This window comes from Drosophila gunungcola, assembly GCF_025200985.1.
Source record: "Drosophila gunungcola strain Sukarami chromosome 3L unlocalized genomic scaffold, Dgunungcola_SK_2 000003F, whole genome shotgun sequence".
NCBI lineage: Eukaryota > Metazoa > Arthropoda > Insecta > Diptera > Drosophilidae > Drosophila > Drosophila gunungcola.
The window spans coordinates 2848571-2870863 of NW_026453179.1; the positions used below are offsets into that span (position 1 = coordinate 2848571).

Below are 22293 nucleotides of genomic sequence, written 5' to 3' on the forward strand. Positions count from 1 at the left end.
CCGTTTTATTTTACAGTCCAACTTCCATAGATTCATTCACGACAATATGGTTTTTGGTTTAAGGATTATTTTAGAATAACTTTCTTACTATAAAGAATTTAAATCTAGGCTTAGGCTTAATAGCCTAAGAAAAACAACTTTTAAGTATGCAATAAGTTGAGACTTCTTTATACTTTTTATAAGTGTTTTATGTTACAATGCTTAAAATAAATATTAATAGTTCATTTAAAACGGCCAAACAATATTTAATTATTTATGTAAAACATATAATTTTTAAAAAGTGTTTTTAAAGCCATATGAAATACTTATTGTGATATCAAAATTTAGCTTTGATCCACGACTTTTTTTATTTTGAATCATGTTATATATAGATTTAACTACTTAGAAAAGTACTCGATAAAGAAGTTCAACTGTAGCTGATTTTTGTTTGTCCACTTCCGTCACTTGAAGTTGAACCCGTGTTGCAATCGCAATGAGGCAAGTGAAGCAACTGAAATCGACTTGCGAAACGCTAAGAATAATCTTACAAGTCAAAAGTGCCGAAGCAGGGGTCGGTTGGATCCAACGCACTCCATTTGGTTAAGTCCAAAAAGTATACAAATGCGTCTTCCCTAATTGAATAATGCTATGGCTGCCCTCCCTTCAAGTCGTTCCAGCTCTTTAAAATTTAAAATTATAATTTAATGGTTTTAAATTGGTCGCTTGGGGTGTAATTTTCGCATTTGAGTTCATTTTAAACAAACTGTTTTGCTGCTGTCAGATTTTCAGATTTTGCAGAGGGCGGTACTTAAAATTTGGGTATGATGGAAAATTAATTTAAGCTTTTAATGTGACTTATAACATGTTTCATAAGTCACTCAAATTATATTAGGAACACAAATGATTCTTGAATAATGAAAATATAATTTAAAATAATAAATTTTATGGTTTTAACAAATTGTTTTTTAAAATATATCAAATAAACATGTAAATATTAAAAAAAAAAATTAATATCTGAACCCTTTGAAGGCTGGATATAAATATTTAAAGTCCAGAAAATTATTTTTATGAAATTTAAACAGGTTTTTAAACAATTTTATGCCTATTTCTTCTTCTTTTGAATAACTTTCTTCCGATAAACTCCTCAAACTACCTACGCATTCACCAAGCATAAGACTGAGAGAACTCAAGTCGGGTGTAGACATCGCATATTGTGCCAAGTGGTCACTTCAAAGCGCTTTTGATCGTTTTTGATTTCACATTCAATTTTAAATCTGCCCTCTTTGTTTCGCTCATTCTCGGCGAAAACTACAAAAAATTGCTTCGATTTTCGAGCATTTTCTGGGAGACAGCATCTTAATTTGAAGATTTATTTCAAGCACCGGAAGCGGAGCAACCTCGTCCACGAAAAAAGAGTTGATTGTCCCGAATCGAAATCGCATATTACGGGCATATAGATATGGCTGGGTGTATGGGAACATGGCCATAATTGCCGCTGATTGTCCACGGTTACTTGCTTAATTCTGCTTTTGCGCTTTCGAGCAAGGGCAATGAAACCGGAGTCAATGGAATCGATCGATTGGGACCGAGGAAATGGCAGAGGTTGAACCCTTGCCGATTACATTTCTAGAGATACAACCATTCTGAGATGAACTAAGGAAAGTTTCCAAGATCAAACCGTGTTTAAGAAATTAAACTGTGACTTGTGTGTTTAATGACAAGAACATTATTCTGTTTACTTATACTTGCAATAGTTAGCTAAAATATTTTATGAATCACCTTATAATTAAGCAAATTATTCTGTATTATTATACTTATCATATTAATGGTCTGATATTTTTTTCCAAGCAACTAATGATTCATTTTGAATGATTTAATATATATGTTTACCCTAAAAAACGAGGTAATATGATTTACAAATATGTCTTTTAAAAATATTGTTTAATATATTAACTTTTTAGATACAAAACTTTTAAGCATTAACTAGTTTTTAGATGTTTTTTGTTTGAATAAATTTGCATTAATATCCAAAAGATCCACAATATATTCCTATTTCCATTATATGTTTTATTGAAATGTAAACAAATTTATTTATATTCCTCCTTTAAAATCATTTCTAATACAAAGCGGTAGGAGTAGGAAAAAAGCGAGCATTTCAGTAAATAATCCTATCAACAGTAAGTAGCATTGCAAAAACTGCAAACAAATTCAATAGAAACTATTGATGGAAAAGTTTTCTCTGGGTTTGCATTTTGTGTTAAAAACCATGAAATTGTTATTAATGTATCGACAAACAGCCGCACCGGCGGCAACTCCCCGGCAGCCAGTGGCCATCGACGCATTAGGAACAATGAAAAGCAAAAGTAAATCGAAATCGTAGCAAAGTCGAAGACATTGCACTGGAGAAATGCTCATCATCGTCGGAAGATGTAGCAGCAACAGCGGCAACAGCAGCAACATGAACAGCAGCAGCAGCAACATCGACAGCAGCAATATCGGTGGTGGCATCATTATCATGGCCACGATCATCGACGAGTGGTGAACAATTGAAAAAGTGCTTTTGCTTTGCTCTTGGGGCAACACGTGCCGGGTCTTTTTTTTGGCTTTGGCTGCTATCGATCTCGAGTGCCGGTGTATCTGTCGCTGGCGCTGCTGCTCTGCCACTCGATTTGCCACGCCCCCCCCGCCCCTGCCGTTAGCTCATATGCTCATACTGCCCTACAAACACACATGCAGGTGCCCAAAAACAGTTGCCGCCGGAGATCTTAAACTTTCATTTATACAATTGTCTTCAAACTGTGCTGTGCAGCGCTTGCCGCTGCTCCGAAATGAAAGTCGGAACAAAATGGATTTGCTTTTGGAATTTTTGTTCAACAGAAGACACACAACACGAAAAAAAAGCGGAGAAAAAAACAACATCATTCTGCTGCTGTTTGTTCATTTTGGGCCACTGTCGGCATTTGGTTTATTGCAGTTTTCTGGCCATGTGCCAAAGGAAAGGCCTCCGAACCTTTTGCCCACTTCTGTCCAATATCTCGTTAAATCTAAATGTGCTTTTCTTTATTTTCGGGATTTTTTCGGGGATCGCTCTCCATCTCTGTGGCCGATCAACTTTCGCCGCAGAATTTGCAAAAACGGAGAGTTGCCTTTCCATGGTTCTCGGCCCATCTTGGGACCCTATCCCTGTCGGGTCAATGACCAAAGGTTTTGGCAAACAAAAAAAAAAAAAAGCAAGTACGAAATAACAAACAAAAAGTAGCAGCCCAAACTGGTTATTATAATTTTTCGGCTTTCGCAGAATCGCACGCAGCTGCCCGGACAGCGTCCCCCATTAGGTTGGCCCCATTCTCGGGCCGGCGGGTCCAGGAACTGGGCTTGGCCACATGACAGCCTCAGTCCCAGCCCCCGAATAGGCTCTACACTGCTAAAAACAGAAGATCCCTACACGGATGGCCCCCTAATTGATCATCAGCGATGACCAGTTTTTGACCACATAAATGTATTCCTTTTAAACGTCGAAAAGAACCCTCAGCTTAGATTTATACCCACTTTCAAGGATAATTCAAATCAAACAATTTTGAAGGCGTGATTGGGCAAATATAAAGCATTCAAATTAAAAACAAAGTATGCTGATATATTTATATTTATATATATAAATTATAACGTATTTTTATTTTGTCATGTTTTAATGATCATAATACGATCCTTAATTTTTATTGTTCCATTTCATAGAATAACAACATTTTTTAGCATGCAATCAAATCAAGGACTCAAATAACAGACTTTTTTTTCTATTTCAGGTAGTACCAGTATCACCTTTATCTTCTTATCTTTAATTTTATAACTGAAAGTAGTATTTAGACGGGTCTTTGGAATAAAAACCTTAAATTATATTTCAAATACTTTATTTCAAAATGTATTTCAAGTTACCTCTTTTAAAATCTCTAGGCTTGCAGTAAACATCTGACAAATACCTCATTCAGCTTTCAATTAGATCGTTGTCATCACTGCTTAAGATAGGTTAATCGGCTTTGTCGTTTCTTCAGGTGTAACTTGTTTAGGTATTTGGCTTCGTGACAAATATGAATATTTTTTGAGAGCAAAGTGTGGGCCAGCAGAGGGGAGGAGTAGAGTCACGGGCAACCACATCCACATCCACATCTACATCCACATCCCCATTTCCATGCCCATTTCCATCTCCATCTGCACAGCCTCATCCCCATGCCTACTACCAATCCACATCAGGGCACCGCGAACGCGGAAGGATTTAACGTGTTTGTTTGTCCATGCCAATTCCACGGCTTCTGCCGCATTTTCAGCTCCAGCCTGAATTCTGGACTGCAGTTGTAGTTGGAGCAGGAGAAGCTGTGGAGCAGCGGATTGCAGCGGATTGCGGAATGGCCCAAGTTGCTGGCTCTTTCGTTTGGGTTTGGTGAAAAGTGTTTTGTATGCAAATCATTGAAATTACATATTATGGCCAGTCTTGCAGTAAGTAGCAGTTGGCCTCAAACTCAAGCCAACCCACTGACATGCACCGTGCAACCGGCCAACTTGGAGCACAATCGTTGGCCGGCAATGAAGACCTCAAATGGCCAATGGAGAACGGTCCGGGCGAAAAGCAATTGGCTGTGAACTGAGAACTGAAAACTGAAAACTGGCCACGACAGATCGTAAATTCATTAGGGCAATATTTTCGGGAGGTCTGGCAGCTGCAGTCGATGTCTCAGTTTGGAGTCCAAAGAAAAAGTTGAAGAAACGAAAAGGCAACCAAAAAATTTGAAGCATTTGAGAACTGTTTCTGTCAGAAAACTAAAAGTCTTATTTACGATGTCAGACTGGTTTATGGAACAACAAAAAGGAGAACAAATATAGGATTTTAAGAAAAAAAAAACAATTTTAACTTAAATTGTTAAAATTAAACCACATAACTACAAAAACCTCTAAATAACTTCAGTATTTTTATTAAATAAAGCTAATCAAAAGAACAAAAAAATACCTTACTTTTTTTGAAAATTGCTTTTAACAACAAAAAATTGCTTATATCTTCTTTATGCTCTTTGTGAAGGCTTCATAAATTGAAGCTCTTACAGAAAGAAATGTCAGATTTTGTAACAAAAGTAATACAAGAAACTTACTTAATGAAATAAAAAATGGCCCGGCTTTATTTTTTTTTTAAATCTTTTATCGCCTTGCTAGACTGAATTGCCTTTAAAGTTTTTACAACGGCCTTACTTTTGGTTTCCTTGTACCGGCACCCAACTACAATATCCTTAGAAAGTGCCCCGCTAGCCATTAGGAAATGCCAATCAATTGGAGCACAAATCACAATTTCTCTGCACTCACACGCACATTGCAAGGCAAATGGGGCGTATGAGCAATTTCTAGTGCGAAAAGGAAACGAGGGGCGGTCGAGGGGTTTGGATGGCATACTAAGTCGACTTTAATTAAAATGACAGGCCATTAGAAAACGATTTGCCCAGATGAATATTTTTACGACTTGATTTGGCGCAATTGGAAAATGGAAAACTGCAATTGGGCGACTATGCGGTTTAGCTGGAGGAAAACTGCGCGATTAATGGCCAAAGGGGCGGTACGGGGCTTCCGCTGCGGCGAAACGAAAACTGATCATTAAAATGCACAGTTGAAAACGCAGGTGAAATCTCATCTTGTGGCTCTTGCGGTTTAACAGCCACCGACCATCACATATATAATTCGCCCCAGAACTGTTCCATCGGACGCTTTCTACGGCCGATTGAATAACGTTCGAGATTCATTAGGCCCCACTCTTTTTTTTTCCTCATTTTTTTTTTACCTCCGAAGCATACATTAATTGATTTGTTTCGTAACCGAAATTAGGTAATTCGAAAAGCAAAGAAGCAGCGAAGAAAACATTTAAACGCTCTAATCTTCTTCGACATTCGGGCATACGTGAAAGTTCATAAACGAAAGCAAAACGTAAGCTAAACATTTTGTTTGTAGCGCACATTGTCATTAAACAAAATGAAGCAGAACAGCGTTTTGGCCATGAAAGGCTTTTAACGCGTCCCAAAAGGGTGGAGATCGGGGGAACACGCACCAGGTGAGCTGCTGCCGATGTCCGGCGATGATCATTAAATGCCAAAAATGAACAAAATGCCAAGTCCAGAGTCAAATTATAGCAAAAGCAAAACTAAAACTTTAATGTTTCGAATGCTTCGTTTCGTTTCTCATTTCTCCTCCACGGCCAGCGAGTATATTAAAAGTGAAAACATGTAGCGACTCATTTATAGGCAAGGGACAGCAAAAGTTAAATTGGCATACAAATTACGTATACGTAATTTTAATTGATCATTTTGAGCGATTTAGTTTCTTGATGTTCGCTTTATGTAAGCATTTCTATACAACTCATCGACCATATCACGGTATTATGCGGTATTATGCTAATTTCGCTGCGCATTTAGAAGGATTAATGAATCCCATTGACAGACGGATGGGGGCGATGAGTAAAAGTTGGCAATATTTTTACACAGATTATCTAATCGGTGCCTTTGAATCACACAGCGAAACTTTCTTATGTAAATAAGAGGATTAATGAAGCGCAAAAGAGAGTGGGTAGAGTTCTTTATAGAAATTATATCTATGTAGCTCTTCAAAACAAACAACGTTCGGTCTGGCAGATCTTGAAAGATTTGTTTATTTTATTCTGGTTTATTCTTTATGGGATATACAAATTCTATTAATAATAAAGACATTTAATTTGAAACAATAATATTAAATAACTTACAATTTATATTAAAATATTATGACAATAGTGAAACAATTAAGAACAAGGCATTACAATTTGATTAAACAATTATAATTGACATATTTAGGTATCACATTTTTTTATAAAATTCTTTCAAATCACTACATTTTTACATTTAGCAATCGTAAATAAATTGTCAATACATTTCAGACCACATTTCATAGCTTCCTTTTCACTCACCAGCCAAATCTAGTTCGCCCACCATTTACTTTAAAAAACTTCCTCCTCTTCTCGGCAGATAAAAAGCTGGAAGCAAGTGAAAGTGCCTAAAGACACATTCAATTTCGAATAATTTCGCTATCAATTAATAAAACGCGCATAGTGCATGAATGAGCGAATGCGAATGCGAGTGATGTGCTCTGCTATACTGGAAAAGATTAATTGCCGACCACGTTGAGGGGCATCATTAGCACATCATTACTGTCCACCAGCTGAAAACTGTAATGATTACTTTGGCATTTGAATGGTTAGTTTGGCATCCATCTGCTGTGCGAAAAGTGCCTCGAAAGCGAAGGTTGCCCGGTTCCTCGGTTCCACTGTTCCTTTCTCGCAAAGTCGCGATGATGCTTTCAAAACGCCACGGATCCGCGAAAGAAGCAAAGGCTGCCCTCCAGCACTCGTGGGCCACAACTCTTACCAAAAAGTAAAATCCGCGGAAGATCTCATGCTGCGTAAGCGTTTTAGCGCAAAACGAAGAAAGTGCTGCCTATCTAAAGGCACTGAAAACAAAAAATGATTTCCTTACTAAAAATTTACTTGGAATTTTTGTTGAAATATAGAAATATAGAAAGGACGAATATCTTATTAAATTAATGTTTTTCAGGAGCTTAAGAAATGTCATACCAAGCACCTCGTTTTTTTCTGTGCAGCTTTGGATTCTTCTTAGTGTCATTTCTCCTTGGCATGATGCTCAACTATTATCGGGCTGAATAATGGACTGATGGAAACGAAAAGCGTGTAAAACATGGCGCAAAACACAAAAATCAATTGCAAATTTTACTTTCGACGACAAAAAGACAGATCTCGAATGGAGGCGGAAGACGCCTGAGTCTCAAACCGAAAAATAAAACGAGATAGACAATGTGGAACTATTTGTGCTTTCCTATGCCGTATAAATAAATTTCTTTTCAGTTTGATTTTCACCCTTCAAAGTACAAGTCATTCCACAGACAGAGAAGTGTTTTAGCAAAACTTCAGGCCTGTCATGGTCGCAATGAATTTAACATTTGCCATTTGGCTAAGATGCCGAAAACCAGAAACGACCTGACAGAAATTTATTTTTATAATATTTCACAAAGAGAGGGCTTCTTTCATTAACAAAAGAAATGGGAAAATAATTATACAACTCGTGGGCTATAAATAAACTTTATAAAAAGTCTTTTCCTGTAATCAAGGGTCGTTGCTTTATAACCAATATTCCCAAATACTTATGAGATTTACATGTAAATTAGTTTGAATTTTTTAATCTGGTTTTAAACATCTAAAATAACAGTCCCAATTTGAAGGGGAACAAAAACTTTATAAAATAAATAAATATCTTTAATAGGTATTCCATCGAAAAGAGAGTTTCAGTCATTAACAAAAGAAAATGAGAAATAATTATCCAATTCCAATAAACATATACACAAAATTTTAGCGAAAATGAAACTCTATTATTAGAAAAGGCATTTAAAATGTAAGCATTAATCTGTAAGCTAAAAATATATTTTTAAAAAGATGCTAAAGTCAAGAGTCCGCTTGTAGCCTGTCTCCTGCTCATTGTCCTGCCTCTGGTCCATTTCCATCTCCTAACCCATCTCCCAACTCATCTCCCAACCCATCTCCCAACCCATCTTCCAACCCATCTCCCAACCCCAATCGCAATACCATTCCCCGTCCAAGAACCCGAATCGCTTTCAACATTTCCGCTGCAGCTTCAATTACTTTCGAGCCGGTGGAAATTTGCATACAACCAGATGGAACACATGAATTAATATTTGGCTATTGGCCATATTTAGCTGACACAACAATAGACGCAGTCCATGTCTGGCTCCAACCATGTGAAAGCCGAAAGCCAGCCATGATCGCCGGTTCGAGAGCGCATTAATGATTTCTCACATGGAGTTGGAGCTGCGATGCGAAAACTGGTGGATGCATAGCCGAGTTGCGTAGGTCCGATCTTGGCCCTTGGCCCATGGCGTCTTTTGTGGATAGCTCTGGGCATGGTCAATACATTGACCCAGTGGACAATTGGTATTCAGCGCCGCCAGTTGGCTGCACTTCATTGGCAAGCTCAGAAGCGAAATGGGAAAAACAAATGTCTTGGCTTTGCTTTCGATTTTGAATGATTTCACATACCCTAGGAAGAGCTGAAAGCCTAATGTGAAAACCGGCAAAAGTTTATATAACTTATAAAGTTTTTAAAGCATTTAAACAAAAATCATAAATGAAAAAAAAGGTCATTATTCTTAGATGACCCTTAAACCAGTTCTTAATACTTGCATTATTAACTGGGCTAGTTTTTAGCTTAAAAGTAAAGTTTCTGTTTTTATCTTAGCCTTCATTGTTCTTAAGATACATTTTTGTGTTCTATTTTTATATTTTTTGGCACCTGCAAAGGTATAAAAACATCGTCATGCTGCTAATGATTTGCAATAATTTTCACGTGCTGCATTCGTTTTGAAAGCCAATCGCCAGCTCGGCAAGTTATTGGCAAGGTTTCCTAGTTGACAACGTTAACGCCTTTCACCTGATGGACTGACGAACAATGCTCCAACGTCCGAATTAGACAGGCAGTCAAATTAAAAACCAATCAAATCGATGGGAAGTCAATGATGCCGCGGAAGATGCCAATGCCGATGCCGATGCCGATGTCGAAGACGAAGCAAAAGTCGATGCCTCAGTAGCCCACATCGTCAATGGGGGGCTCAAATCTGACTGTTTTCGTGGCGACTTAGCATAAATTTGCATAAGCAGTAAAGTCCGATACATAACTGTTAACATAATGAAATGAGCGCTTGATAAATAACATCAAAAAGCCTTCTAGAAGACAGAAAGAGAGATGGAGCAGGTGAGTCGAAGATTTCCATTTCATGCATTCTACTCGTAAAAGACATTTGCATCTGGGCTGGGCGAGAAATGAAATATGTGCCATACCAGATCGGCAATGCGATTAAGATATCAACTTGGCTCTGTCCCACCCCTTTTTCCCGCCGAACAGTGCCGCTCCACAAAGATAAGAGGTGAGTTGAAAGCGCTTTGAGTATTTGAAGTATTGAGATGGAATTCTGTGATGACAAGGGGTCCCTGCTCGGGCTCCAAGGGGTCTCTATATAGAAGTATTGCCAAAAAAAAAAAGTTTGTAAAGTTCCTTCAGTAATTATTAAGAATATAAAATCAGAAAGCTTAGATTGAGCTGAAAAAATGTATTAATTTATTTCAAATTGAATAAATGTGGTCCCAAAACAAAGTGTTTTTGCCACCTTAACAACTCCCGTTCAGCACGCTGCCATCGCTGACTCCATTGAAATGGAAACTGGCCAGGCTAACTGGCTAACTGACCAACTGACTGACTGACAGCCCCACATCGTCTTTAGAAATGGCGCACAAAAGACAAGCTGCTGCTGCTGCTGCTGCTGGTGCTGTTGTTTTTGTTGCTGCTGTTCAGCATAGGAGTTGCTACGTTTTGGTCTGTTTTTTGTTTTGTTTCGTTTTGTGTGTTAGTGTTTTTTTTTTTGTTGTTTTTTGTTTGACGAAATTGACTTTCTCCATTCAATATAATTAATAGTAATGTTCCGATGCCTTGGCTACACACACGTCTTCAGAATGGTAACAACAATCGGCTGCTTGGAATGTGGACAGGAAGTAATTTGTTATTGCAGGCGTGCATTAGAGATCGAAAGGCGTTTGAAAATCCATCACTTCACAGCGAGATCCGCTGCACGTGCACTGCATCTCAGTGGGGGGAATTCTTCGGGTGGCCCCCAGGAATTCGCACCGCACCACGGGGCGTATGGGTAACAAGTGAAAAGCCAGGAATGCCAGCCACTCACCCGGCGGATGAGTGATGTGCGCCGGTATTTACGGGCATTTTTCTATACGCTTTTGAAGATCTGCCACATTTTGTTGTTTATGCAAATTGTCTTCATTCGAGGGCGCTCGCTACTCACTTTCAAAACGAGACAGAAAGCATATTTAGCTAATATTTTAGGATGGCTTCTGTGGCTTTTACTTTTCTCCTTAGCATTCCACCACTGGCTGAAATTAAAAGTAGTTTACCAGACGCTTCTGTTTTGGGCTTTTTATTTTTTGCTGTTTTGTGCGTTCAGTTTTTTCCTTCGGCCATCTGTTTACATAACGACGAAAATAAAAAAGAAATAGTTTAACAATGCCAACTAACAAATAAGGCAGTTCGGGCACGCACTCCATGAAACTATCTGCCAGCCGATGTGTGAATGATGTGCCTGGGCAAGAGCAAGTGGCCAAGTGGCAACCAGTGGCCATTTCACGTTCATTGACATGGCTAATGGCTAATGGCGAATGGCTGGTGGCTTAGACCGGAGTAGTTCAGTGAAGTGGAGTGGTGGTGCAGGGCAGAAACCAAATCAGACACGTCTAAGCCGAGTTTTCGCCGGCACGCGTTTGTTTTACCTGAGAGGACGGGCCGAATATGTTATTTAATGCATTGGCATGCACAAATTAAGACTCGTTATAATTGGAGCTTATATAACACATAAGCGGCGCTTATCTAATGCCTCACGGCAAAAGCAAAGAAAGCGGCACAATTAGACGAGTTTTTCTAGCCAGTTTGTGTCGAATAATAGGCCCAAGATCGAGCGATTTTCATGCGTGTTCCGTTGTCGCCACATTTGAAGTCTTCAGCCGCGTCAAATGAGTATGCTCCACGGGTGCGGGTCTAAATGCTATAGGTAAAAGTTAGTTTAAATAAAAATAACAAAATCAACGTCAATTGTAAGGAAAGCTAAGCCACAGATAATAACCAAAATTAAATTTATTTATAACTAAGACAAGTATCGACGAGATGGGTAAATGTCCGCAACAAAATAGTTGTTTGTCTACGCTCTTAAAACGTTAAAACTACTTTATATTTATTGCCATTATATTGCATTCATAAAAATACACAGAAAATAAAAATAATGTTAAAAATACAATAAAACAAAATTTCGTTTTAAAAAGGTTGAAAGTGATTAAAAACGGAACACAGGCAAAAATAACACATTTCGGAATTTCGAATACTTATAAGAGTATTTTTATATTAAGACAAAAAGTTATTAAAAAAATAATCAGTTCTAAAAATAGCATTATTATTTTCAAATGTAATTTTCTTTCCAATCAGTCCCAATAATATGGCTTAAAGACTTTAAAAAATACAAGTGCTAATAAGCTTTTATTTTTTATAATACATTTTGTTTTTTATAACTATGGTATAAGAAGAAGACATACAATTTAAATGTCTTTCTTAATTAAAGGTAAATATATTTAAAAATTTTATAAATATATGTAAAGTTATTAATATTTGAGCTTGGATTAAGTTGCTAAGCCAATGAAGAAACGTCTTCAAATGCATTTTTTTTTCATTGTATAGAAAGTCCTTTGCCAGTTTAAAAATGATTATGGAGATTATTTGTTGGCTGTATGGAGCTGATCACGGGAGGTCGACCTTTACGGAAGAACATAGCATTCGCGTTTTGACGGCAGCACACTTTCGCACATTAAAAGAGCGGCCTCTACACCGGATTGCAGATTTTTTATTTGCATATTTAAGGCCAGTTGGAGAGCTCGGCTAACATTTCACTTTTGGATCACATTTTATGGATTTTCTTTTAGTGCCGTAAAAGCAAACGGTCGCACGCTGCTCTCACAAGTTGGCTGGCTCCCCTGGAGATCTGGCCATTAGTAATTTAAATGCCAGCGTTTTGGCGGTTCATTAAGACGAACCAAAGCTAAATGCTGGAGAACTCCAAATTAAAGCTTAAAGTTGGAAAAAGCTTTTAGAAAACAGCTGATCGGCCAAACATGTTTTTATCTACGAAATTATCTTTCCCACGCGCTCGCCATCAGGCCACTTCTTTCTCTTTATTGTTGTCGTCGCCAAATCACTTATTCGTTGCGTTTGGTTGGGAGTGGTTCGCCATTTTCGGTCAGCAAAAAAATTAGTCTGTGTTCTTACATTCTAAATCCGGCGATTTAAATATTCTGAAAGGTAAGTGAAGCACAAGCACTCGAGAGTTATATAAAACGATCCCAAAGTGACTCCCTACCTACCAGCCACTTTAATCTCATCTCGCTCAATTAGTTACTGCTTTTATACCGCTAACATGCATATATCTGAGCGATTAAAAATGGAGAATTTCTTAACCGGTCGTGATATGTAAACTGCAAATTTCGAGCCATTTTTTTATGCGAATAATTTGCGTTGTTTAAGTTTATGCATAACCCATGGCCCCAACCTATTTAGCGTCGAACTTTCCCCAGCGGTCTGTTTTTATATACAATTTATCTGTCTGCCGCTGTTTGTTTTTTTTTTTGCACCGGCTTGCCTCCCTCGAAAAGAGAGATATAGATAAAAAAGAAAAAAAGATGAAAGAAAGGGGTATACATAGTTGGGGAGACAGAGACAGACACGTAACCCATTCGGCAGGCTTTTCTCTTCCACCTGATTCTCCAGGTGCTGTCCAAAGTTTAATCTTGAATTCGTGTCGACAGTTTTAATTAAACCTATACAATTACTATGCATATTTGCAATTAGATTGTTCGAGAACATCTCCAGATATTCTGACGAGGGCTCCTATCTCATTGAAACTCAAAGTAGGACCGGCCTTCTGAACAAGAAATATCACTTCTTTGTATTTCTAAAAAAAATCAACTAAAAATATCTTTGGGCTTAATAATTGTTTTTCTAAAATTTGTTAAAATTTTTAACGAGTGTGTAAAAAGTTACATTTTTACTTTTTATTGTATAGTAGGTAAGAAAATTAAAACAGGTGCACGTTGTGCAATGCCGTAAATTTGTAATTTAAAAAACACTTGCTTACTATTTATTTTTTTACGATAATAATTTTAAAAAGCTATAATGTTTTAATGTTCTAAAAAATATTTTCTACAGATTTATACAAATTTTTATCCTCAAGATTTTTATATTACTAATCAAATAATTTTATTTAAAAGAACGTTGTTTTAAAAAGAGTAAATAATCAAATAACCAAATAAACCTGTTCAAATTTTAAATAAAAATTTAAAGATGATAGAATCTGGAGTATTTTTTTCCTCGTCATCGCAATTCTATTTACCAATGCCAAATCTTATCGGCCATAATGGAAAGAAGTGGAAGGGGTGTATTGGAGTTTGATATTGAATACACCGTGTTCGAAGTCTGCCAGACGGGCTAGAAACCCCACTTGTGAAATTCATTTGGTGAAAGCATAAATATTGTTTTGTGGCTTAAGCTTATGGCGTGTTCAGTGATCGCGCCACCTCGGTATGTTAATTAGATTGCGGAAGATACAACTGTAGATCTAAAGACCCATTTAAAAAGCTAGACGCTGTCATTATTATACTTGAAAAGAAAACTTAAAAAAAGAATCACGCAATTGCGATTAGTTATACAAATGAACGCATTGACTGAGACGATAAGAAACGTAGACGCTTTGAGATTATCAGAGCGAGCCTCCCTCGCAACAACAAATGACGTTGGCGCCTAGGTTCAAAAATTATCTAAGCTTTGACATGTTACCCATTACCCATCACTGCCGGCTATTGTTATCGATACCTAAGAAGTACCAGCTGTTGGAAAATTTAAATGAAGTGAAGAAAAAAGAAATTTGAGTGCCACGCGCTATTTTTTATATATGTATATGAAGATGTATTATCAAGTCGGCCCTGAACTTAGAATAAAAGTATTTAGCCCCCAATAGTGGAAAGTTTTTGCCAGCTGATAAAAGCAACAGTTGACAGTGGGAGAGAGCAAGCGAAAAAGAGGCATTGACAAAAAGAAAGAGAGGGGGTGCCACCCGCAATGCAAAAGCGATTGACAAGTCAGCCGGCGATAACGATTACATGTTTACGAGTACGCCGAGTGTTGATTGTATTCGCTTTTGTTACATTATTAATTTAAACTGTGGCTTTTAAGTGCGCCGGGAGTTGTGAGAGCAGCTTATCAAAGTCCGCGTTCTAAATCTTATCTGTCCAGCCGTTTAGTACGTTGCGATTACGTCGATTGCGCAACAATTTGATTGTACGGCCCGGAGAGTCTGAAACTGCAGCGAATAACAGCACATTACAGTTATCAGTTAGAGTTAGGACGCGGATGACGCTTACAGCTCTTTTGTCCGGAGATTTCTCGCCTTCTCGGGGTTCCAGTGTCTGTTGTATTGTTCCAGATTGGTGACAAACAGTTTCGTCTCTCGTTTCCAGTCGGTTCATTCATAATAAATAACAAGTTGTAAAATGTTCGCCCTCCGACGCACCGCCGCCATGATGACGTCGGTCCACCGGCAGACGCAGTTCACCCAGGCAGTTTTCCGGGCCAATTTCGCCATCGGCGCCGCGGTAGGTTCTCATTGTATCCTCCTCTGTTGCCCTAAATCTCTTTGCTTTTCGAATTTTTAAATAGGGTTGGTCGATATTTTGAGGTGCGGAAAGTTCGAATTTACTTCTTAATATTTTTAACGAAACTAACAATATCCAACGTATACAATGCCTAGTCAAATCAACAACCAGAAATAAATTACCCAAAACTATTTTGTTTCCATTTTAGGATTATTAAATATCTATATAAGCTTTTTAAGCTTAAACATTATCATACCATTTTGGTTTTTTAAAACCAAATTTTAAAAAAAACTGTATAGGAAATTCTCTTTTATTCGATTTGCGTATTTTTCATCTATTCAAATCGACCCACCCTATCCCAGCCGGATCAAAGTTCACTTTGTCTTGACCGGATGACACTTCATCATCTTCATTTAAGTTTCGCCTGTATCGCCTGTGTCTAGGAACCCAGTACGCACAAGATATCCATGGATAATGAAAGGAGTGCCATGAGTGTCGTGAGTGAGGTGAATGCCCCTTACACGCCAGATTACAGTCACCAATTCATTTTTCGCCTAGCTAATAAGATTCATTGTTTACCACCCTCAAGCGCTCATTTGCGGTATGCTCTCCCGAACAGATGGCCCAGAAGATCCCTGCCGGACCCGTGGTGGATGTCCTCGGTGACGAGATGACCCGCATCATCTGGGACTCGATCAAGAATAAGCTGATCCTGCCCTTCCTGGACATCGAGCTGCACACCTACGATCTGGGTATTGAGTATCGCGACAAGACTGAGGACCAGGTGACCATTGACTGCGCTGAGGCCATCAAGAAGTACAATGTCGGCATCAAGTGTGCCACAATCACCCCCGACGAGAAGCGCGTGGAGGAGTTCAAGCTGAAGAAGATGTGGAAGTCGCCCAACGGCACAATCCGTAACATTTTGGGAGGCACCGTCTTCCGTGAGGCCATCATCTGCAAGAATGTTCCCCGTTTGGTCACCGGCTGGCAGAAGCCCATCGTCATTGGCCGCCACGCCCACGCCGATCAATACAAGGCCGTGGACTATGTCGTTCCCGGTCCCGGCAAGCTCACCCTCACCTGGAAGGGTGCTGATGGTCAGGTGATCGACGAGGTGATCAATGACTTCAAGGGCCCCGGCGTCGCCCTGGGCATGTTCAACACGGACGACTCCATCGTGGACTTTGCCCACGCCTCGTTCAAGTTCGCCCTGGACCGCCAGCTGCCGCTGTACATGAGCACCAAGAACACCATTCTGAAGAAGTACGATGGCCGCTTCAAGGACATCTTCGAGGACCTGTACAACAAGCAGTACAAGAAGGAGTACGAGGCGGCGGGCATCTGGTATGAGCACCGCCTCATCGACGACATGGTGGCCTATGCCATGAAGTCGGAGGGTGGCTTCGTGTGGGCTTGCAAGAACTACGACGGTGATGTGCAGTCCGACTCCGTGGCCCAGGGATACGGCTCTCTGGGTCTGATGACCTCCGTCCTGCTCTGCCCCGACGGCAAGACCGTGGAGGCTGAGGCCGCTCACGGAACAGTGACGCGTCACTTCCGCTTCTACCAGCAGGGCAAGGAGACCTCCACCAACCCCATTGCCTCGATCTTCGCCTGGACCCGAGGCCTGCTGCACCGCGCCAAGCTGGACAGCAACGAGCCGCTGAAGCAGTTCGCTGAGACCCTGGAGCAGGTGTGCATCGACACCATCGAGGGCGGCGCCATGACCAAGGATCTGGCCATCTGCATCAAGGGCAGCATCAGCGCCGTAGAGCGCAAGGACTACCAGGAGACGTTCGAGTTCATGGACACGCTGGCCAAGAACCTGGAGGCCGCCCTGGCCAAGAACGCTGCCGCCGCCAAGTGACTAGCCGGCGCACAGTCCGAGCCGCAGGCCTCGCACCTCTAGGGAACCACCCAGCGAAGCCTCGTCCTCGTCACCATATTCACTATATTTCCATTCGTTTATGTAGATGTGTGTGTCCTAGGCTAACAACATGTTTTACTCTGTTTCATTGTCTCTGCGAGACGCCAAAACCCCTGATTTCCCCTTAACGTCTTACGGAAAAGAAATTTCAAATAAATGTATTTTTATACCGGACTCGAGAGGTCTTTAACCCAGTCGAGGGTGGGCCTCGTTGCAAGGGCCGGTCCATTTGTACGGCTTCCCGTGGGCCCGGGTTTATTGGATTTGCCAGCGATGTGGCCACAGTCGTGTTTCAACACTTGTCGGTGCAAGACGGCGAATCAGGATCCACTCAGGAGGCAGAAACTATCGATGCTAGCCGAAGTGTTGGGCTATGGCTACCTGCTGGCCTACGTGATCTGCCTGCTGTGCTGGCCAGGAGCGGCATATCCGGCCAGCAGTAGCTACCGGGATCTGGATATCTGCAACCACTGGGACGGGCGGCGGCACTTCCTTGAGCTGGGCAGTCCGGCCGGAGAACTGCACGCTCGGAATGTGACCACCACCGCCTATCGGGTGAGTGTTTCCGCCACCGGTACTCCAAGGGATTGGGTCAGCAACTTTGAATTACGAAACAGAGCTCACCGCTGGGCTTCAAGAACGGTGCGGCGGCTGGAGATGTGTGGTACCAGTGCAGCCTGGAGCTGGTCACCTGCGCCGAGTGCGTCATCCGGGTGGCCTTCACCTATGCGAACTTCTCGAAGAGCTGCGGCAACACGGGTGGCAAGTCCAGCATGTGTCCCTGCGAGCACATCCAGTTCTCGGAGCCGCCCTACGACTCCACCATTTCCGGTCAGGAGTTCTGCGGGGATGGCAAGGTGTTCCGGAGCAAAACCAGAACCCTGCAGTTAAAGTTCTTCTACAGGACCAACAATGCCCACGTCTTTTCGCTGCAATACTTCTCAGAGCGTAAGATCAAGGGATTACTCTGTTTAAAGCTAGGTGGTTATAACAAGGTTTTCCCCGGATCAGGCAATGTACGGATAGTGAGTGGTTCCCCCAAGCAGACCATTGTGGGCAATGGGAGTGCGAAGTACTCATCACCGCAGGTGATCTCTACGCCGTACTTCCCCATGCCATATCCCCGCGACTACGGCATCGAGCACATCCTCACCTGCGAGGCGGACAACTGCCAGGTGCGGCTGGACTTCACCGACTTCCAGCTGGGCCTCGCCTCCACCCTGGAGATCTTCGACTCCAATGGCCAGATGCTGGACTCCTATACGGGCGAGCACTTCCGTCCGCCCATCACGGTGAGCAGCGGAAAGTCGCTACTCCTGCAGTTCCGTGGAAATTCGGCCACCGGAGTGGGTTTCCGGGCCGAAGTTAGCTTCGTGTCGTCCAAGCAGCTGAAGGACGAACGACTGGTGCCCTACACAGGTGAGTGGGTGGATTTCATTACACTGAACAGAATACTATGTTGGAAAGACATATTTACTATTTAGACTATCCCCAAATACATAATTAAATACAAAGTGGTCACCTTTTTAATACTTTTGACAAAATAGTTTTATACATTTAAGAGGTTAGGAATATATTATATTTATTTTCACTGTTAATTAGTATATAATGAAGATTTATAATACCCATATGCTAACAAAATTTAAAGGTACAAAACCATTTTTAATCCTTTCGAAAAAAAATTTGTTTTTACCTCTTTAAAGCTTTGTAGATTTCCAGTTTGATCGAACAGAAAACTTTAACAACGGCTAACACTTGTTTTCTGTGTAGGAATAGGGACGTTGGAATAATTGCCGGATTAGCCGGACACTTGAAGGTCTGCAGGCAATTGTCATATTGATTTTGGCAGAGGAAGTGGGCGGTGCGCTCTTCACAAATATCAATGTCAATGCAAGGCGTTAAAGTGGAAACTGGGTGACACTCTGGTTAGGTCTGGTTTGGTAAGACAATCGATTTCTTGGATTGGATCATTGCCCAACTGGTAGTGGGGCAACCGCTCATATGTAAGCTGGAAAGGGGTTGAATTAGTTATGCAGTGATGGGGAAGGTTGCACCGTTTATAACACAAGCCGTTTGGATTAGTTTAGTGGATCACATAATGTAACAAAGCAATGCTGAATACCAGAGTAATTAAATGCCCACAATTATGTCCTCCAACTATGTTTCGAAATTAAATGGACAATGCTGTTAGAACTCAGCCTAAACCCAAACATTTAATTAATAAAAATAAAAAATTTTAGATTGTGGTGGAATGGTCACCGGTCCCGGTGGGGCCATCACCATGATGAACATGATCGAAAATGCCACGGACGTGCGGCTCTTTGATTGCATCTGGATAATCAAGCCCGGCAACAACTACATGATGATGAAGACACACATCTCACTGCGGGTGGACGACTTTTACGGAATGGCCGCCCGTTCCGAGCTCACCATCCGGCAGGGCACCACCTCCGATGCCGTGGAGATCGAGAACGTGATGTGGCCGAACAACGGACTCAGCAAGGAGAGCCATGTGGCGCCCATCCTCAATGGATACTACATCCGACTGCGCGGGGTATTCGGGATGTCATCCAAACTGGCCATCGTTTATAGTGTGTTCAACTACTTGAGTGAGTACGAACCTAAACTAAGGTTATTGAAGAGGGTTTTCAAGACCATAAAAAGAGACGATTTCGTGATTTTGTTTTTTAAGATGTAGACAATGTTGTGCAATTTAATTTTTATACACTTTAATTATTGTCATTTTAAGTTTCTTGAACCAAAAAGTTGCATCTAAAAATATTGGCAAATGGGGCCAATTCGAAATTGAAAATTTCTATTTTTGCTAATTAATTTAACGTTTTTAGTTTAAAAAAATCAGAAATTAAAATACAAGTTTTGTGATGTCCTTTTTATTGTCGAATAGAAAATGAGTAAACAATTTTAAAACAAAATTGTTTCTTTTTTTTTTCTTTTTTTAAAATCCATTATAAAAACGCGATTGTCGCTTCGTCGTCGTCTGTAACTTTCGATTTACTTGAAATCTTGACCCAACAGTCTCAAAATATTGAAGAGAAAAAAATAGAAAAATAATAATAATAATCGTAAAAACACTACTATCCTAATACCTAGATTGCTACATTGGCTCGGAATTTTTGTGCGGGAACAACCACTGCATCTCCATTCGACTCCACTGCGATGGCTTCGACCACTGTGGGGATGGCTCTGATGAGCCGGATTCCTGCGAGGAGGACTGGGCCCACCTGCACCACGATCGCCGCTGGTACTCCCACAAGCCCAACTACTACTTCCCCAAGATAGACCAATATCCGGATCTCAAGACGGCTACGGGCATCTTCATTATCAGTACGCTGGGAATCTTTGGTGTGCTTTCCGGCTGGATGGTGATCCTGTACAGGATGGGGGTGCGAGCACGTCACCAGCGGGAACTGCAGAGCCACCTGCAGACGATCAGTGAGCTGCTGGATCGCCAGGACGAGGATCGCACGCCAGATGAGCCGCCGAGCTACGAGGCACCGCCCGATTACGAGGAGGTGATCAAGGTGGGAATGCAGCAGGAGCTGAGGGAACCACATCGCCAGCGACGCGCCCGTCGTCCACCTCCTCGGGATCGGAGCTGCAGTCGCGCCGACAGCAACTGCACCATGCAATCCGTGCTTCCAATCCATCACAGCTGCAGCCTGGAGCGGGATCAAGAGCAGCCCAGTACCTCGGCGGCGGCCATGACCCATGCAGTGGCTGCCACGGACACTACCGAGGATGCCGAACAGGTGCAAACGATGGCCCAGCGGATGCTCCTCGCAACGGCTATATGTGGTAGGTTTAGGTCTACCTTTACCCCAATCCCGCCCTGCAGTCGCTAACTTACCCACAGAGTCCCACTTGCAGGCACTGCAGGCACGTCTCTCCCGGCAGCAAAGGAGCCTAGGGTCCGGCTCCAATCCGTGGGGATTTCAGCGGGCCTGCCACCGCTATCCGCTGGGGGTGAACTACCCCCAGCCGACGGGCGTGGGTCAGGGTCAGCCACGACGCCCGGTAGCACGGCGGATGACTGCACCCAGGGAGGCGACTCCCTCAGCATTTCACTCACTCTAGGCCTGCCCTCCACGTCGGCCGGGAGTCCGGTGACCACCGACCAGAATCAGGACCAAAATCAGAACCAGAACCAGAGTCAGGAGCAGACCAGCAGCAACTGCACGGAGCACACGTACCTAAAGCGATCGTGGTTGATTGTGCAACAGGTGCCACCTGGCAGGGGTTACAGGGTCCAGCGATTGCGGCACACCTTTTCCTCGCCAGAGGCCTTCACCGGCGATGAACTGCATCTTCCGTATCCAGATTTTCTGAGCTACGGCACCAATCTTCCCCACGAGCGGAGTAGCAGCAACTTCGGCTCGGAGCTGTCGCGGGATCCATCCAGTTATAGTGTGGGAAAGCGAGCTCGATTGACTGAAGAGGCGTCAAGTGAGTCGGACACAATCACCAGGGAAGTGGAGTACTCCAACCATACCCTCCAGTCCCATGTGATAGAGGAAAGCCCGCCGAACCACAGCGAGAGTGAGAGCGAAGGGGAGCAACAGGTGTCCTGCTTTGGAGCCGTAGCCCAGCGACCCAAGCGGCGACATCGCGCTCATGTGAGGAGTCGATCCTTTAGCAACACGGGAGGTGGCAGTGCCGGCAGAAGGCGGCTCATCCAGCGCAGTTCGTCGGCTGATCTTCTCATGAACTATGCGGCCATGACGGTGTCGACGCCACAGAAAAGAGCCGAGGGAGTGCAGCGGCTGTTCTTTATCTAAGTTGGGGAATGTCCGTGGGAACGATAGTATTAAAGACTAGTGTGATTCTGGTCGGGATCTGGTCACAGTTAAGTAGACCTGTTCCTCATTCGAATATGATTGACAAGATGATTAGCAATACAATATTTTTGGGTGTTCTCAAACATTTTGAGGAAATTCTTTAAAACTTAAATTATTATGTTTAATTTTAGTCAAAAATTAGATTGGGAACAGGTCTCAAAGTATGTATATACCGTCTATTAGATATTATGTATATC

The 22293-nt window shown here is 41.8% G+C and overlaps 2 protein-coding genes across 5 annotated transcripts; both read left to right on the forward strand.

Annotated features, from left to right (window-relative positions):
• The first annotated feature begins 12804 nt into the window (after nucleotides 1-12804).
• On the forward strand, nucleotides 12805-17414 carry LOC128258888 (isocitrate dehydrogenase [NADP] cytoplasmic). Of its 3 annotated transcripts, XM_052990863.1 has the most exons (4): nucleotides 12858-12965; nucleotides 15176-15310; nucleotides 15754-15816; nucleotides 15900-17414. In XM_052990863.1, the coding sequence occupies exons 2-4, from the start codon at nucleotides 15209-15211 to the stop codon at nucleotides 17178-17180; spliced, it is 1446 nt and encodes a 481-aa protein (XP_052846823.1). In that variant the 5' UTR covers nucleotides 12858-12965; nucleotides 15176-15208; the 3' UTR covers nucleotides 17181-17414. The 3 variants fall into 3 exon arrangements, with proteins under 3 accessions (XP_052846825.1, XP_052846823.1, XP_052846824.1); XM_052990865.1 differs by lacking the exons at nucleotides 15176-15310; nucleotides 15754-15816 and having other exon boundaries at nucleotides 12805-12965; nucleotides 15930-17414; XM_052990864.1 differs by lacking the exons at nucleotides 12858-12965; nucleotides 15754-15816 and having other exon boundaries at nucleotides 14793-15310; nucleotides 15930-17414.
• LOC128258887 (uncharacterized) lies at nucleotides 17397-22274 on the forward strand. Of its 2 annotated transcripts, none has more exons than XM_052990860.1 (6): nucleotides 17397-17795; nucleotides 17858-18188; nucleotides 18252-18659; nucleotides 19481-19849; nucleotides 20352-21056; nucleotides 21129-22274. In XM_052990860.1, the coding sequence occupies exons 1-6, from the start codon at nucleotides 17397-17399 to the stop codon at nucleotides 22034-22036; spliced, it is 3120 nt and encodes a 1039-aa protein (XP_052846820.1). In that variant the 3' UTR covers nucleotides 22037-22274. The 2 variants fall into 2 exon arrangements, with proteins under 2 accessions (XP_052846820.1, XP_052846821.1); XM_052990861.1 differs by having other exon boundaries at nucleotides 21115-21470.
• Nucleotides 22275-22293: the final 19 nt, after the last annotated feature.

What these genes read in the sequence shown, in the direction of transcription:
- LOC128258887 (XM_052990860.1), top strand. Translation starts at nt 17,397, where the DNA reads ATGTATTTTTATACCGGACTCGAGAGGTCTTTAACCCAGTCGAGGGTG. An exon ending in TGACCACCACCGCCTATCGG is followed by an intron (nt 17,796 to 17,857) that starts GTGAGTGTTTCC and finishes ATTACGAAACAG; the next exon opens with AGCTCACCGCTGGGCTTCAA. An exon ending in GCTGCAATACTTCTCAGAGC is followed by an intron (nt 18,189 to 18,251) that starts GTAAGATCAAGG and finishes TCCCCGGATCAG; the next exon opens with GCAATGTACGGATAGTGAGT.
- LOC128258888 (XM_052990863.1), top strand. Translation starts at nt 15,209, where the DNA reads ATGTTCGCCCTCCGACGCACCGCCGCCATGATGACGTCGGTCCACCGG. An exon ending in ATTTCGCCATCGGCGCCGCG is followed by an intron (nt 15,311 to 15,753) that starts GTAGGTTCTCAT and finishes GCCTGTGTCTAG; the next exon opens with GAACCCAGTACGCACAAGAT. An exon ending in CCATGAGTGTCGTGAGTGAG is followed by an intron (nt 15,817 to 15,899) that starts GTGAATGCCCCT and finishes ACCACCCTCAAG; the next exon opens with CGCTCATTTGCGGTATGCTC.